General features: G+C 40.0%; 1 protein-coding gene across 2 annotated transcripts; it reads right to left on the bottom strand.

Annotated features, from left to right (window-relative positions):
- Positions 1 to 1,983: 1,983 nt before the first annotated feature.
- Positions 1,984 to 12,353, bottom strand: LOC118802010 (H-2 class I histocompatibility antigen, Q9 alpha chain-like). Of its 2 annotated transcripts, none has more exons than XM_036562447.1 (7): positions 12,197 to 12,353; positions 4,668 to 4,928; positions 4,272 to 4,544; positions 3,206 to 3,490; positions 2,961 to 3,119; positions 2,731 to 2,761; positions 1,984 to 2,619 (listed from the first exon to the last, which is right to left on the bottom strand). In XM_036562447.1, the coding sequence occupies exons 1-6, from the start codon at positions 12,252 to 12,254 to the stop codon at positions 2,733 to 2,735; spliced, it is 1,065 nt and encodes a 354-aa protein (XP_036418340.1). In that variant the 5' UTR covers positions 12,255 to 12,353; the 3' UTR covers positions 1,984 to 2,619; positions 2,731 to 2,732. The 2 variants fall into 2 exon arrangements, with proteins under 2 accessions (XP_036418340.1, XP_036418341.1); XM_036562448.1 differs by having other exon boundaries at positions 2,976 to 3,119.
- Between the last annotated feature and the right edge of the window lie 3,272 nt (positions 12,354 to 15,625).

The following is a 15,625-nucleotide window of genomic DNA, read 5'->3' as shown; positions in this document are numbered from 1 at the left end:
AGAATGAGAATACTTTAAGATCTCCAACATGGAGGGATGTTAAATACTTCATCCACAACAGAACTGTCAGTCTCACCAAAACAACGTCAAATTCATGTTGGTGATGGAACTGTGACATTCATGTTGGTTATCATTGTGACTATCTTGGGCATAATTCATGTTGATTATAAACAATTATGTTTATGCAACAGTCACTCTTAAAATTTGGGAAGTAAAATCTCTTAAAGTTTTCCAAGTCCCATTGCATCATTATTCACTTATTGATCACCAATGGTTACCAGATCAGATAAACTCATGGACCATAGATAGTAAGAGGAAATTCATTCATCTCTTCAGCCAATGACGACTCCAAGACATAAGTTTCTGTTTCTTCTGTTTCTGCAGTTTCATCTGATTTATTCAATCAAATAATGAACTCCTTAACACCCCAGGCTTATTACACACTAGAGCTGATTATTCAGTCACTACAGGGACTTCAGTGCAAACTAACTGAGCTATTCTCTTAGGTTATAGAAGCGTGTATTAAAACTTTGGGCCCTCCAGCGGACCCTGGGGTTAACAAACCAAGTTGAAGTGGCCATGTTAGAGCAAGAAAGTCTTCTAAATGCCAACGTAACCTGAATTATCAGGAAGTGACACATCCAGGCTGCTGAATGTTTGAGAAACCAGTGAAGGATGATGAACATCTTAACTGGTAGAGAGAGTTGAATGTAATGCTCACTTTGGTATTTGCTAACAATGACAATGGTGCTTTTGGGAAACCCAGCCCTGCTGGATAAAACTCTGGTTATGCTGGTGTTTGTCCTGTACTCAGGGGGGAGAAAGGTTTTGTGAGTACAAACGTGCATCTTATATGTAAATAACACTTCAAGTACATGAACAGAATCACGGCCTCGGTAAGCTGCCCCTCGCTTTATTCCTAGCTAATACAAGAGCATGAACAACTGAGTATCTAGCACTAAAAAGGGTTTGACTCGGTACAGTGCGGATATACTAGATGAAAACGACTCGATTGAATCAACAGAGTCGATTCCTTTCTCTGAGACCCACCAGTGACAGAAACCAATGACAATGGAATCGATTCTGTTGATTCAATCGAGTCATCCTCAGGAGTTCATTCCATTCAGCTATTCGCTAGTGATGGAAAGGAGTCGACTCGAAGGGTTCAAGAATCGATTCTTAGATTCAGACCATCAAGTCGTGCGTAAACAGGCTCGTTCTCCTGTTCAGAAATCGCTGAACTACCTGCTTTAATGTACTTTAGCGCTTTGGTTTAGTAAATCGCCACTTTTACAGCTTATTTGTCATCATCTGGTCAGATTTGTTCCGGTGTTGGGTTTATTACGGATTTAATCATCACTCTTCAGACATTGTCCAGCGCTTTAGTCTTCATAAGGTGAGGAAAGTGGGTTTAATGGCTGCCGCTGCGCAGTGTGAGCTTGTTGTGCTTCTTTGCGATGTGCAGGTTTGTGTTGTGGTGGTTGTTTTGTGGTAATTCTGTGCTTTTTGTGGTGATTCCGTGCTGTTTGAGCGGTTCATGCTGCAGCAGCGGGTGTGGTGAATGTTGTGTTGCTGTGTCTCAGCATTTTGTACTCGTTTAGCGGCCGGTTGTCGTTTTCTGAGCGAGTTGTTTCGTGTGGCGTCACTGTTGCTGCACTGATACTGTACTTCTATTGATTCGGGGGTGAATCTCAGTCCATCGCGGGCAAAGCTCGGTGTTTTAACTGACGGAGGTTTCAGCCAGTCAGAAACGGTGGTTCTGTTTGGGGGCGGCGCTCGGGCAGCAGAGTGGACTCCTTACTCGTCCGTAGGGAGCGGTCTAGAACCTGATTGGCTAGAGCCTCCGCTGCTCAGCCACTATTGGTCAGACAGCCTTGTAGGCGGGCTCCTTCTACTCTACAGGCTCTGGCGGTAATGGCGGCTCTAAGCGCTCGCTATGCTAATCGCTAAAGCACAAAAAAGTCCTGCAGAATCCGGGAGGTGTTTAATAATCACTCTTAGCCATGACTTTTATTATTTAATCTGGAAACACAGGACTGTTAAAGTCAGTTCACAAACACAGTCTGATTAAAATAATGTATCTGCAGTAGTTGGAGGCGCTGGGCGTTTAAAAGTAATATTCCATCCAGATGATGTTGTTTGAGCCCAGCGGTCCTCAGTTTAGCGGTACAAAACTTTTTCGGTAATTCTACTATTCACTCAATTTCAAGTGACACCCCGCATGTGGGCGACATCTAGTGGCTCAACACTCAACAGCTCGTCTCTAGATGCAGCAGAAACCATGGTCCTCAGTCTCCCTGGGCTTTTACACTTTGGGGCAACTACAAGTGTGTGTGTGTGTGTGTGTGTGTGAGCTTCACTGAAGCTGCAGTGTTTATCTGTCTGAGATGGAGCAGTTTCCATTCCAGACAGTGCTGGACTGGTCAGGATGATGTCTGTGATGCTTCTGTAGAAGAAGTTGAGGACGGGTGTTTACAGGCTGTCCCTCTTCAGTCTCCTGAGGAAGTAGAGGAGCTGTTTGGTCTTCACTAAGGAGGAGGTGTTCAGGGATCAGCCTCAGCCTCAAACCAGTGTGAGTCTCTCTTTACACGTTGGTGGATGATTCTTCTCCATTAGAGGCTATAAAACATAAAATATTCAGCATTAAAACTCAGAGATTCATAATTAAACAAGAAACTAAATAATTCATTAGTTTTTAATGGTTATTTAATTTGACAAAGGCTCACTCACGGTCACTGGGGTTTACTGACAGGCTGGAAGTCTAAAGGTAAATGTAAGATACAAAATTAGCAGTATGAACAGTTTGTTGTGTGCAGAACTTTAATTACTCATCCACTGTAAATGAACTGCTACACATATGAACTGTGAATGAAAAAGTGATAGAAAGAGCTACAGAAGATCAGCAACACTGAATACATCCTCAATAACACATATATAACATCATAGTGAAAAACACTTAGTCATGTCTGACTCACCAGGTCTCCTCCTCCTCCTCTTTCTCCACCACCTCCACACAAACAATCCAGCAACAATGATAAGGAGAAGTACAAGAACAACCATGACTGCAATTCCAGTATTGAACCGATAATCTCCAGTAATGGTGTCCGCAGATCCTCCACCTGAAAAAGATTAGTGTAAGACTGATCTGCTGACCTTATCAGTGATGTGTTAAAGCAGAAATATTTTGTAAGGTTTATTTTTTCACCTGTGCGATCAGACACCTGCAGCACCACCTTCTTCTCCAGGCTGCTGTGCTGAATGACACAGGTGTACTGATTTCTATTCAGCTCCTCAGCCGAGACAGTCAGAATGCTCCTCTTCTGGAAGGTTCCATCCTGGTTGGGTAGCGTCTCTCTGAGCTCCACGTCCTCATGCAGATCCTCTCCATTCTTCTGCCAGGAGATCATCACTGCTTTGGGGAAGAAACCTGTAGCATGACACACCACTGGAGAAGAAGAGTCCTTCTGGAACAGAGACGCCTCAGGAGGGACTGGAGAGAGAGAGAGAGAGAGAGAGAGAGAGAGAGAGAGAGAGAGAGAGAGAGAGAGACAGAGAGAGAGAGACAGAGACAGAGAGAGAGAGAGAGAGAGAGAGAGAGAGAGAGAGACAGAGACAGAGAGAGAGAGAGAGAGAGAGAGAGAGAGACAGAGAGAGAGAGAGAGAGAGAGACAGAGAGAGAGAGACAGAGACAGAGAGAGAGAGAGAGACAGAGAGAGAGAGAGAGAGAGATACACAGTGTGAAAGAGAGAGAGAGAAAGATACACACACACACACACAGAGAGAGAGAGAGAGAGAGACAGAGAGAGAGACAGACAGACAGAGAGAGAGAGAGCGAGAGAGAGATGGTCAATATCCACTAAATTATTACCTGTATTGCCAGTTTATTACAATAATGTAACAAAGCTGAACACAAACACGTCTCACTGCAGTGACAGTGTTGTTTATTCTGTTCATTATCAGAGTATCTGCTGTATTAATGCTGTATTAGTGCTGTATTAGTGCTGTATTAATGCTGTATTAGTGCTGTATTAGTGCTGTATTAATGCTGTATTAGTGCTGTATTAATGCTGTATTAGTGCTGTATTAATGCTGTATTAGTGCTGTATTAATGCTGTATTAGTGCTGAATCAGTATCAGGTGAGTCAGTGTTGAGGGAAGTTTCTCCTCCATGTTCTGGTGAGTAATCAGTGAGTAAATGATCAGCAGGTTTTCAGTGATGAGGGTGAAACAGTGAGAGTGAACAGTTACAGTAACAGATCAGATCACTGTACCTTTCCTCTCCAGACTGGATCTGCTGTAACCCACATACTTCTGTAACCATGCAGTGCATTCATTCTCCAGGTAGGCTTTAACATGAAGAGCTTCATCTTCACTCTCCCACCTCCTTTTGGTAATAACAGCTTTAGGATGAGCTGCAGTCCAGGTTTCAGTGTTCAGATCCAGACTGATGAAGTCTTCTCCATCATAGCCGTACAGCCAGTGTCCTCTAATAGTGCCATCATCATCCAGCTCACAGCCGTACATCTGCTGCAGTGTGTGAACTCCTGCACACACACACACACACACACACACACACACACACACACACACGCGCAGAGAATAAATCAATGACAGCAAAAACACTCTAGACTTGTTCTAAACACTTCTTTAATCATCAGTAGACTCACCTCCACTCTGGTTGAAGCGCTTCATTAGAGTCTTCACGTCATGTCTGAACCTGTCCTGATGATCCTGACTGGTCTGTGTCTCTTCATTCCAGTAATCTTCACCCTCATTCTTCTCCATCCACTCAGTCTTTGGGATCTTCTTCGTGATGTTACTGTCATAGTAAACAAACTGCTCTCCATCCACCAGACCCACTGAAATGAACTCTGGGAAATGCTGTCCTGGTGTGATTGTGGTATAATGGTACTGCAGAGAGTTTGAGTCTGTAAAGATAAGAACAAGTACTGGGATCGTTGTTCAGTCAGTTTCATTCAACTTTATTCTGTTATGTACTTTACTGGTCCTATAAGGGAATGTTGTCATGTCCTACCAGTAGGTCATGTGGGGCTGCTATTTATTTTCCTTAAATTTTATTGTGTGACACACGAAATGGGACAAAATGTGCAACGAAACACTAACACTGAATGTGTGAATGTAACAAAAATAATTTATTATTATTATTATTATTATTATTATAAACACTGGTTCAGGCTTTTTCCTTGTGTATATAACGTTAACAACTGTAACACAAACAACAAGGCACAGGCCTACCCAATAAAGTGGATAAGAATATGTACCAAGCTGATTTTTTTAAAATAAAAACTTAATTTGTTTTCTAATCCAAATTATCATTGTCATCCATGAAAAAGCAACATTTAGTCAAAATACCAACTGAAAGCTTCGCCTTTTTCCTTTAAAACCTCCATCATTGCTTAGCGATCGTTGCTATAAAGCTTTCAGTTCTATTGCAGTGTGCCAGTGTTTCATATATTTTGCATTTAAGCCCCAGGTGAGGTCAAAAGATGTGTCTGAGTGACCTGTAAAAACAGGGCTTTACATGAGTTACATGTAGGTTTATAAGTGCATTAAGGTAAAGGGACTGACGGGTTTATATGTGCATTAAGGTAAAGAGACTGACGGGTTTATATGTGCATTAAGGTAAAGAGACTGACAGGTTTATATGTGCATTAAGGTAAAGGGACTGACAGGTTTATATGCGCATTAAGGTAAAGGGAGTGACAGGTTTATATGCGCATTAAGGTAAAGGGAGTGACAGGTTTATATGTGCATTAAGGTAAAGAGAGTGACAGGTTTATATGTGCATTAAGGTAAAGAGACTGACAGGTTTATATGTGCATTAAGGTAAAGGGACCGACGGGTTTATATGTGCATTAAGGTAAAGGGACCGACGGGTTTATATGTGCATTAAGGTAAAGGGACCGACGGGTTTATATGTGCATTAAGGTAAAGGGACTGACGGGTTTATATGTGCATTAAGGTAAAGGGACCGACGGGTTTATATGTGCATTAAGGTAAAGGGACTGATGGGTTTATAAGTGCATTAAGGTAAAGGGACTGACGGGTTTATATGTGCATTAAGGTAAAGGGACTGACGGGTTTATATGTGCATTAAGGTAAAGGGACTGACGGGTTTATATGTGCATTAAGGTAAAGGGACCGACGGGTTTATATGTGCATTAAGGTAAAGGGAGTGACCGGTTTATATGTGCATTAAGGTAAAGGGCCTGACGGGTTTATAAGTGCATTAAGGTAAAGGGAGTGACCGGTTTATATGTGCATTAAGGTAAAGGGACCGACGGGTTTATAAGTGCATTAAGGTAAAGGGACCGACGGGTTTATAAGTGCATTAAGGTAAAGGGACCGACGGGTTTATAAGTGCATTAAGGTAAAGGGACTGACGGGTTTATATGTGCATTAGGTAAAGGGAGTGACCGGTTTTATATGTGCATTAAGTAAAGGGACTGACGGGTTTATATGTGCATTAAGGTAAAGGGACTGACGGGTTTATATGTGCATTAAGGTAAAGGGACCGACGGGTTTATATGTGCATTAAGGTAAAAGGACTGACGGGTTTATATGTGCATTAAGGTAAAGGGACTGACCGGTTTATATGTGCATTAAGGTAAAGGGACTGACGGGTTTATATGTGCATTAAGGTAAAGGACTGATGGGTTATAAGTGCATTAAGGTAAAGAGACTGACGGGTTTATATGTGCATTAAGGTAAAGGGACCGACGGGTTTATATGTGCATTAAGGTAAAGGGACCGACGGGTTTATTAGTGCATTAAGGTAAAGGGACCGACGGGTTTATATGTGCATTAAGGTAAAGGGACTGACGGGTTTATAAGTGCATTAAGGTAAAGGGACTGACGGGTTTATATGTGCATTAAGGTAAAGGGACTGACGGGTTTATATGCGCATTAAGGTAAAGGGAGTGACCGGTTTATATGCGCATTAAGGTAAAAAGACTGACGGGTTTATATGCGCATTAAGGTAAAGAGACTGACGGGTTTATATGCGCATTAAGGTAAAGAGACTGACGGGTTTATAAGTGCATTAAGGTAAAGGGACTGACAAGTTTATATGTGCATTAAGGTAAAGGGAGTGGCAGGTTTATATGCGCATTAAGGTAAAGGGACTGACGGGTTTATAAGTGCATTAAGGTAAAGGGACTGACGGGTTTATATGTGCATTAAGGTAAAGGGACTGACGGGTTTATAAGTGCATTAAGGTAAAGGGAGTGGCGGGTTTATAAGTGCATTAAGGTAAAGGGACCGACGGGTTTATATGCGCATTAAGGTAAAGGGACTGACGGGTTTATAAGTGCATTAAGGTAAAGGGACTGACGGGTTTATATGTGCATTAAGGTAAAGGGACTGACGGGTTTATAAGTGCATTAAGGTAAAGGGACTGACGGGTTTATATGTGCATTAAGGTAAAGGGAGTGGCAGGTTTATAAGTGCATTAAGGTAAAGAGACTGACGGGTTTATATGTGCATTAAGGTAAAGGGACTGATGGGTTTATATGTGCATTAAGGTAAAAGGACTGACGGGTTTATAAGCGCATTAAGGTAAAGGGACTGACGGGTTTATATGTGCATTAAGGTAAAGGGACCGACGGGTTTATATGCGCATTAAGGTAAAGGGACTGACGGGTTTATATGTGCATTAAGGTAAAGGGACTGATGGGTTTATATGCGCATTAAGGTAAAGGGAGTGACGGGTTTATAAGTGCATTAAGGTAAAGGGAGTGACGGGTTTATATGTGCATTAAGGTAAAGGGAGTGACGGGTTTATATGTGCATTAAGGTAAAGGGAGTGACGGGTTTATATGTGCATTAAGGTAAAGGGAGTGACGGGTTTATATGCGCATTAAGGTAAAGGGAGTGACCGGTTTATATGCGCATTAAGGTAAAGAGACTGACGGGTTTATAAGTGCATTAAGGTAAAGGGACTGACGGGTTTATATGCGCATTAAGGTAAAGGGACTGACGGGTTTATAAGTGCATTAAGGTAAAGGGACTGACGGGTTTATAAGTGCATTAAGGTAAAGGGACTGACGGGTTTATATGTGCATTAAGGTAAAGGGAGTGACGGGTTTATATGTGCATTAAGGTAAAGGGAGTGACGGGTTTATATGCGCATTAAGGTAAAGGGAGTGACCGGTTTATATGCGCATTAAGGTAAAGAGACTGACGGGTTTATAAGTGCATTAAGGTAAAGGACTGACGGGTTTATATGCGCATTAAGGTAAAGGGACTGACGGGTTTATAAGTGCATTAAGGTAAAGGGAGTGACCGGTTTATATGTGCATTAAGGTAAAGGGACCGACGGGTTTGTATGTGCATTAAGGTAAAGGGACCGACGGGTTTATATGTGCATTAAGGTAAAGGGACCGACGGGTTTGTATGTGCATTAAGGTAAAGGGACCGACAGTATCCTCTGCTTTTGGCTTCAATAATCAGGTGCAGCTTTAACTTTGTATGTTTAACATCTCAACTGTCTGATTTTAACTTTGTTTTGTCAATTCTCTGGACAGAAGTTGTGTCTATGCTGAGTGGACGCATGTTTTCAGTTGAAGGTGCTGCAGTGTTGGCTGCGTTTGTGTGAATCCAGCTTTCTGATTGGTTGCTATTGTTTTGTTTTGGGGGGAACTGTTAGAATATGCAGGGTGATGACTGCGCTGACGTTAGGAAAGGCCTGTAGACTGATGTAATGACATTGCAGGACAGTAGAGGATTTTTTTGTGTGTAACTCCATGTCTGAAAATCTGATCTAGTGTTTAGTATTAACTGTTAAAAAGTCAACATTTTTTCCTCAGTAGAGATTCCATCAACGTCCATCTCAAATTCTTGTAAAGGAAACACATATAATCGTCTTCGAGTGCTCCAGAGGAGTGGACTTTTGTGGATTAAGCCTGCAGTTCTAGTCTAAACCATTATGTACACTCAGTTTGATGGCTGTGTACCTCCAACCGTCATTAAAGAGATATCCTGTTTATAAAACTAAATTAGAAATGATTTTTTAAAAATGTTTTCCTCTTCACTTTACATTCATTCATGAACATTTTTTTATTTCATTTTCAGTAAAAAAAAATGCGTCATATTTCTTATTACTTGAGTGTTTTATAGGATTACTAGTACTTTTACTTAAGTGACTTGTGTACGCCTGCCACCTGCACACCTTTACACCATTACCAGATTCCTCATTGCTCCCAATGACCCCTAATATTGCACAGTGAGTGTATAGTTTGCTACGTGTTCTTATCTAAACACTCTCTTTTGATTAAGTATCACAGCTGGCTGAGGAATAAAAAGTTCCTAAACTTATTAAGTCTTGACTTCGGTGCTCTAAAACATCTTTTTAAAGAGAAAATGTTTTATTCACCATGTAGAACATGATAAATCAGACAAAACTAAACATAATCTTTCCATATTTGCCCTACAGGCTGTTGTAAAATCATCCTTTGAAGATTGACCTACAATCTTAATTTTACTAAAAAAACAGCTATACCATGCTGTCACACAGTACTGCATCCCACTCTGGATTACAAAATATAATCTGATTATTGGCCCCAAAAGATCTTAACCTTAACCTGTGTGTGTGTGCATGTGTGTGTGTGTGTGTGTGTGTTTTCAATGATATTATGATATTATTGGATCAATATGCACGCCAGGTATTCATAAGACAAAACCTGCTTAATTTCCTGATTATTAATTCTTAATTGAGGTGGCTGTAAATTAGTGAGACCAAAAAATATCTCCTTTGTATGAATGACATATTAGACCCTCCACACACAGTGAGAAGGTACTAATTTAACAGAGAGGTGCTAATCTAATGTGGATAATCCATACTCAGCACTAACAATCACTGTAAATAAGGTTATAAACTGAAATAAACTTGATACAAATCCACCAGAGGAAAAACAATCACAGCAATGAGTTCTCTGTGCTTCACCAACCACACAGTCATGTCTATACATTAACATCACACACACATGAGTATCAATCGCGACCTTCTCCTTTATTAAGGTTCATGCATGCAGTTACTGGAATTGTTAGGCTTTTCAAATTCTATATATTTCGAGGACTATATGATGATCCTATCCCACTTTCTGAGGGCTGTTATCTTTAAATAGTATCAGTTTATGTGATGTAACTGTACTGAATGTAATCCAGCAGTGTTACTGACTACCAGGCAGCTTCACTGAAGTGCCTGACTGAACCAAATGCATAATGTATATTTATGGCAGAGCGTTTGGTTGGAAATGTAACAAAAAATGAAAAAAACAAAAACAAATACTATATGTGTAAACAGGTATATGAAACTGTATGTAAACAGGGCATGAATAAGTATATTACAAATATTTCATGGATTACAGATACAGATACAGAAATCCTCTCTTAATACTTCAGCTGAACGATCAGTTTTGACAGAAACTGCACTGTTAAGAATTCAGTGTCAACAGTTCAGAATTAATTTAGGGTCTATAAATAAGTCCAGAAAAGGAATTTTAGGTAGGAACCATAAGTTTATACATTCAACATTCTCACAAGTCAGTCTGGCAGACGGAGTCTCTGTAACTCTGCCATTCTGTGGTCTGTTTAACTTTTGGCTCTGATCAATGAGCTCTTAAGGCACTAGTTGATCATTGAAATTTTAAACTGACACAGGTCCATGTGGTTAATCAGAGTCTGTGTTTTATCCTAGTTATACTTTTTTACTCACCTGCTGATGCCAGAAGAATTATAACAGTCAGATATGAGGCAGACATTCCTGTACGGCTGTACTGTAATCCAGTTTCAGGGCAGGCGACTCTGTCACTTATTTTTTTTTTTAAAAGCTCTTCTTAACTTTTATAGATATTAAGTAATGAAATAGTGAGGATTTGAATTGATGGGGTCTAAATTACATCATAAACTAATTTCATTCATTCATCCAGCTTTTTTTCTCCCGAAATAAAACATTTCAGCTCATTAGAGTCACATTTCTAATATAAGACAAAACCTCAAGATTTTATACTGACCTGCTGGGCCAGTTTATTAGAGTAGCTGTTTCTGTCTGACTAAATAAACTTAAAATAATGGTTCCTACTTAAAACTGACTCTGCAGAGGACAAAATATTTGGCACTTAAACAGCAAGGCTTTTTTAGATAAGAAAAAATTATTTGTCCTAAAACAAAAAATAAATGTTATAAAAAAATACATTAATATAAATAAATGTCATTAAAAAGCCATAAAAAGGCATTAAATTTCACTTCCTGATCATGTAGACACTCTGCTACAGCACTAATTTATATTTTTAAAACCAATTATTAGCATAAACAGCAGAAGTGTTCCACATATCAGTTTGGCTATTTAGACTGCAAACTCTTTGAAGCTCAGTATCTCAGAACAGCTCAGAACGCAGACAGAACCTTATAATCCCGAGGGGAGGAAACGACTTTAACGTCCCCTACAGAGACGTTAGTAACACAGTGGACAGGATGTTATAAAAAACATATACAGCAAGATTTCTTTATCCACACAAAACTTAATATTTAAAGAAATGAAAGAGAAAAGCTCCCATACTAACTTCCCCTGTCTGCCTGTTTACTGACCAATGATTTGTTGTTTAGACCATTAAAAGCTCTTCTGGACTCGGCCCATTTTTCTTTGCAGGGGAGTGTATATATATGAGCATATGAGCATAAGAGATGTGTTTAAAACAATGAAGATTGATCATACAATGAACAGCCCGAAGTATCATTTTCATTCTACTCAGTGCTGCTAATATAAATCTACTGCCACATCTGCCCTTATTGTATCACTCACATTACACCATGGAGTTAAAAAAGAGGGATTTCACCCAACATGACAACCCTGAAAGTCCCCGCTCAGTTATTCGAAACTGAATGTAGATCAGTGTTTGAGCTGCTGATTGACTTATAGTCACATCCGCTCCACCCCCACCACCACACTGGTGCCACCACACAGACAGTAGGTTGTGAAAAGTATATTTAAAAAATAGCCATTAATTAATGGACCATAAAATTATATCATATTTTGTTTGTATGCTCTTGTTGACGTACAGAGTAAACAACATTACTGAGCATCAAACATCACACGGTGTAATTTCAGATGGAGGAAGTTCGCCATGATGACTGACTGTGTATTTTAGCAGATCATTTTATCTGAGATCAGACTCACCTGATAACGCGAGACGAACAGTAGCCACCAGAAACAGCCACCAGACGATCTTCTCCATGTTTATCCAGTGTAGATGTGCATCTTTGTGTGTTTATCATGATATATTCATCGTTTACTCGAGCCCCGGTTCTTCTCTGTACACCGAGAGCTAACGGGTCTGAAGGAGGAAGTGAACAGGGTTGCCACATATATTGATTCTCCTCTTTTGAGGCGTTAACAACATAAAGCAGTAAAGTATAAATGCAACAGTTTCTTTTTGAAATTATGTAATCATGTTATTTTAAAACAAGTAAGTCCCTTTTCATTGTACACAGATATATACAAATGTTTGAACACCCCTGGTTTCAGTGTAAATAAGTGAACACGTCCTCTACAGACAACACACTTAAATATGGCATTTTTCTGCTAATTTTAGATTTCTAAATCTAAACATTTCTACTCTATTTGAGTTTCACTAACTGAAAAATACATAAAATGTAAAATATGCCATAATTTTTGCACATACATTTTGTTTTATTTTTTTCCAATATGATAAATTCAGTAAGTAAACAGAAATTGTGTATGAAAATGTGCAGAAGTGAGAATGTGAAGAAGTGAAACTGATGAAACAGCGAACAGTATGAGTTTATAATTCTACACAGTCCTGTTTATATAAACCTTACACCCTCATCAGTCCTCACTGTATCACTCACACCATTTCCCACAAAGTTAAACGATAAATGACTTCCCTCAATATGGCAACTCTGCAGGTCTCCTACCCTCAGCAGAGCTGCGTCTGTCGTGTCCAAAACCTAAGGCAGCTGCCTCGATACGTTGCTGCCTCGATGCGTTGCTGCCTATGCGGTATCATAAGTCAGTGCCCAAGAATGCAGCGTTGTACACGGAGTCAGTGCTGCTGTTTACTGGTACCTTTCCAACCGCATCAGCTCTGACACAGAGGATTATGGGAAATGTAGTCAGTGAAGGACACATCTACACTGCCTTCAACACACAGCTGAACGGAGGAACCTCAGAGCTGTTACAGAGACTTGAGGACTGTATTCATAACTGCAGTACTGAGTGTGAAAAGGTACGTTATGTTTAATTTGAAGTGAAGTCCGTTACTCTAAATGTTCATCCACTGTGATTAACATGGTAAGAAACTTAGAAACTGTCTCATTACATTACAGCTGTGTGCTAGTAAAGTCATATAGCTAACTAACTAGCTCTGTAATGTGCGTTTTATTTATAAAATAACCAGGCAGTATTGCTGAATATGACTGTATTGTCATATTTCCTTTTGTAATATGACTGTTTGGCTCTACTCTCTTCTAAGTGTACCCAAAATGCAAAATGTTTGAATCTTAAATGCAGTTAGCAAGCAAACTTGTTTTGTAATACTCTCAGAGCAGATTAGGCAAGAGGATAGTGAAGGCAAACCTGGCGGTCCACTGACGTTTTGCTCAGTGAATTCTGGGCGGCCCACCGGTGGTTATATGAAGTATATGAAGACAAAATTCCACTTGTCATAGCTTATTTTCCAATCACAGTGCAGTTAACTTTTTTTCCCTTTCTTTCTTTAGTATACTTTGCATATACTTTGTAATATTAGTTTAGTAAATATTTTTAATCTAGCACAATATCAGCAACAACATTTTTCTATAAAATTATTTTTTAATAGGCCTAGTCTTTATTTTCTGTCACTTGTTTGTAATATTTGTCTTAGTTTATTTTCGAAAATATAAGACTTTGTGCATTTCACAAGCAGCATCAGATATAGTGAAGTGGGCACTACTCTCTAAGTGGTCTCTACTACTCTTGTGAAGTGAGTACAATGGTCACTATTTTTAGAGCGGCATAAAATGTACTGTAATGGTAACTTCTCTAAGAGCAACATACACTGAAATGGTCACTACTCTCAAAGCGGTATTAGATACATTGCAATAGTTGCTGTTCTCAGAGCAGCATTAGATACAGTGAAGTCATCACAACTCTCAGGGCGGTATTGGATGTAGTGAAGTGGTAAATACTTTAGAGCAGCAGCATTAGATACAGTAAAATGGTCACTACTCTCAGAGCAGCATTAGATACAGTAAAATGGTCACTACTCTCGGAGCAGCATTGGATACAGTAAAGTGGACACTACTCTGAGAGCAGCATTAGATACAGTAAACTGGTCACTACTCTCGGAGCAGCATTGGATACAGTGAAATAGGGCTGCAACAAATGACTAATTTGACAGTTGAATAATCGAGCGATTACTGAAACGAATAATCGATTATTTGGATTATGAATCACTACATTACCAAATAACTTTTACGTAGCTATTAGCTTTTAAATGATCTTGAGGTTGTTTTATGCATTTGCTAACTAACAATGAAGACAATGAAGAGGAATACCATTCAAGAATTCACTGTTTTAATAAACTTTCTTGCTAATGCAAAAGATGAAAAAATAAAACTCCAATATATTTTTCCTGTCAAAATTTATAACCAAGGATGTGCAAAGTAGCAGCAATAAAGTACAACAAAACTGAATCAGTTGTCCTTTAATCAAGTAAATAAAATAAATCTAAAGTAAATGTTACATTAACAGTGTTTTGTGCGTTCTGCTGTCTGTCTACACTCAGCTGAAACTACATTCTACAATCACAGGTCTTTACTGAATCGGAGGAGGGTCAGTATCTCTCCGTGCTCCTGTAGGAGTCTCAGATACTCCCCGCTGTAGAGGAGACGCGCTCTGATGCAGCGGATGGGAAAGTGGCGAATGTTTGTGGCGAAATTCTCAATGAACAGTTCAATTTGAACGATTTTGTGTAAAGTTTCATTTCAGCGGTAACCCTCTGTCCAGTTACCCTGTGTGTTTACGGAGAACTGCCTCCTGGAACTGTTAGCGAGTGGAGCTAAACGTCCGCGGAGAACAGACGACTGTTTGAAAACGCCCTCCTGTGTTCGGCGAATCTGACCGCACCGGCGGCCTCGGCTTTAGACGACGGTGCAGTGTTTAAAGGTGTAAACATTATCTGTAAAGTGAACAAGGTTACTGTGAATAATAGTTACATGCTTCTCTGTTTCAACTCCATTAACGATTCCAGAGCTCAGACATTTCGAAATAGAAGATGTTCCAGCTCAGCTCACAACATGAAAACGGACTTTAACATTAGCATTAGCTAACTAGCTTTAGCTCGCTAGCACAACTATCGCCGCGTCCCAAACCACACAGTCCTGCACTTAACACGCTGCACTAATGAGTGCACTTCTAATGGTATACGCGCTGTTTTTACTCACTATCTAGTGCGCTAGTGTGCGGTTTGGGACGCGGCGTATCTCACCGAGACGAATCTTCTTCACCCAGTGAGCGACGAGGTTCCAGTGCTCCATCATGGAGGATGAGCTCCGTGCCGGCTGAGCTCGGCTTTACAAACAGCACAACTGACCACCTTTTTTCTGA

The sequence above is a fragment of the Colossoma macropomum genome, unplaced genomic scaffold (assembly GCF_904425465.1).
Source record: "Colossoma macropomum unplaced genomic scaffold, Colossoma_macropomum, whole genome shotgun sequence".
Taxonomy (NCBI): Eukaryota; Metazoa; Chordata; class Actinopteri; order Characiformes; family Serrasalmidae; genus Colossoma; species Colossoma macropomum.
Note: the sequence above shows the minus strand (reverse complement) of the source record. Positions and strands in the feature narration are given on the sequence as shown.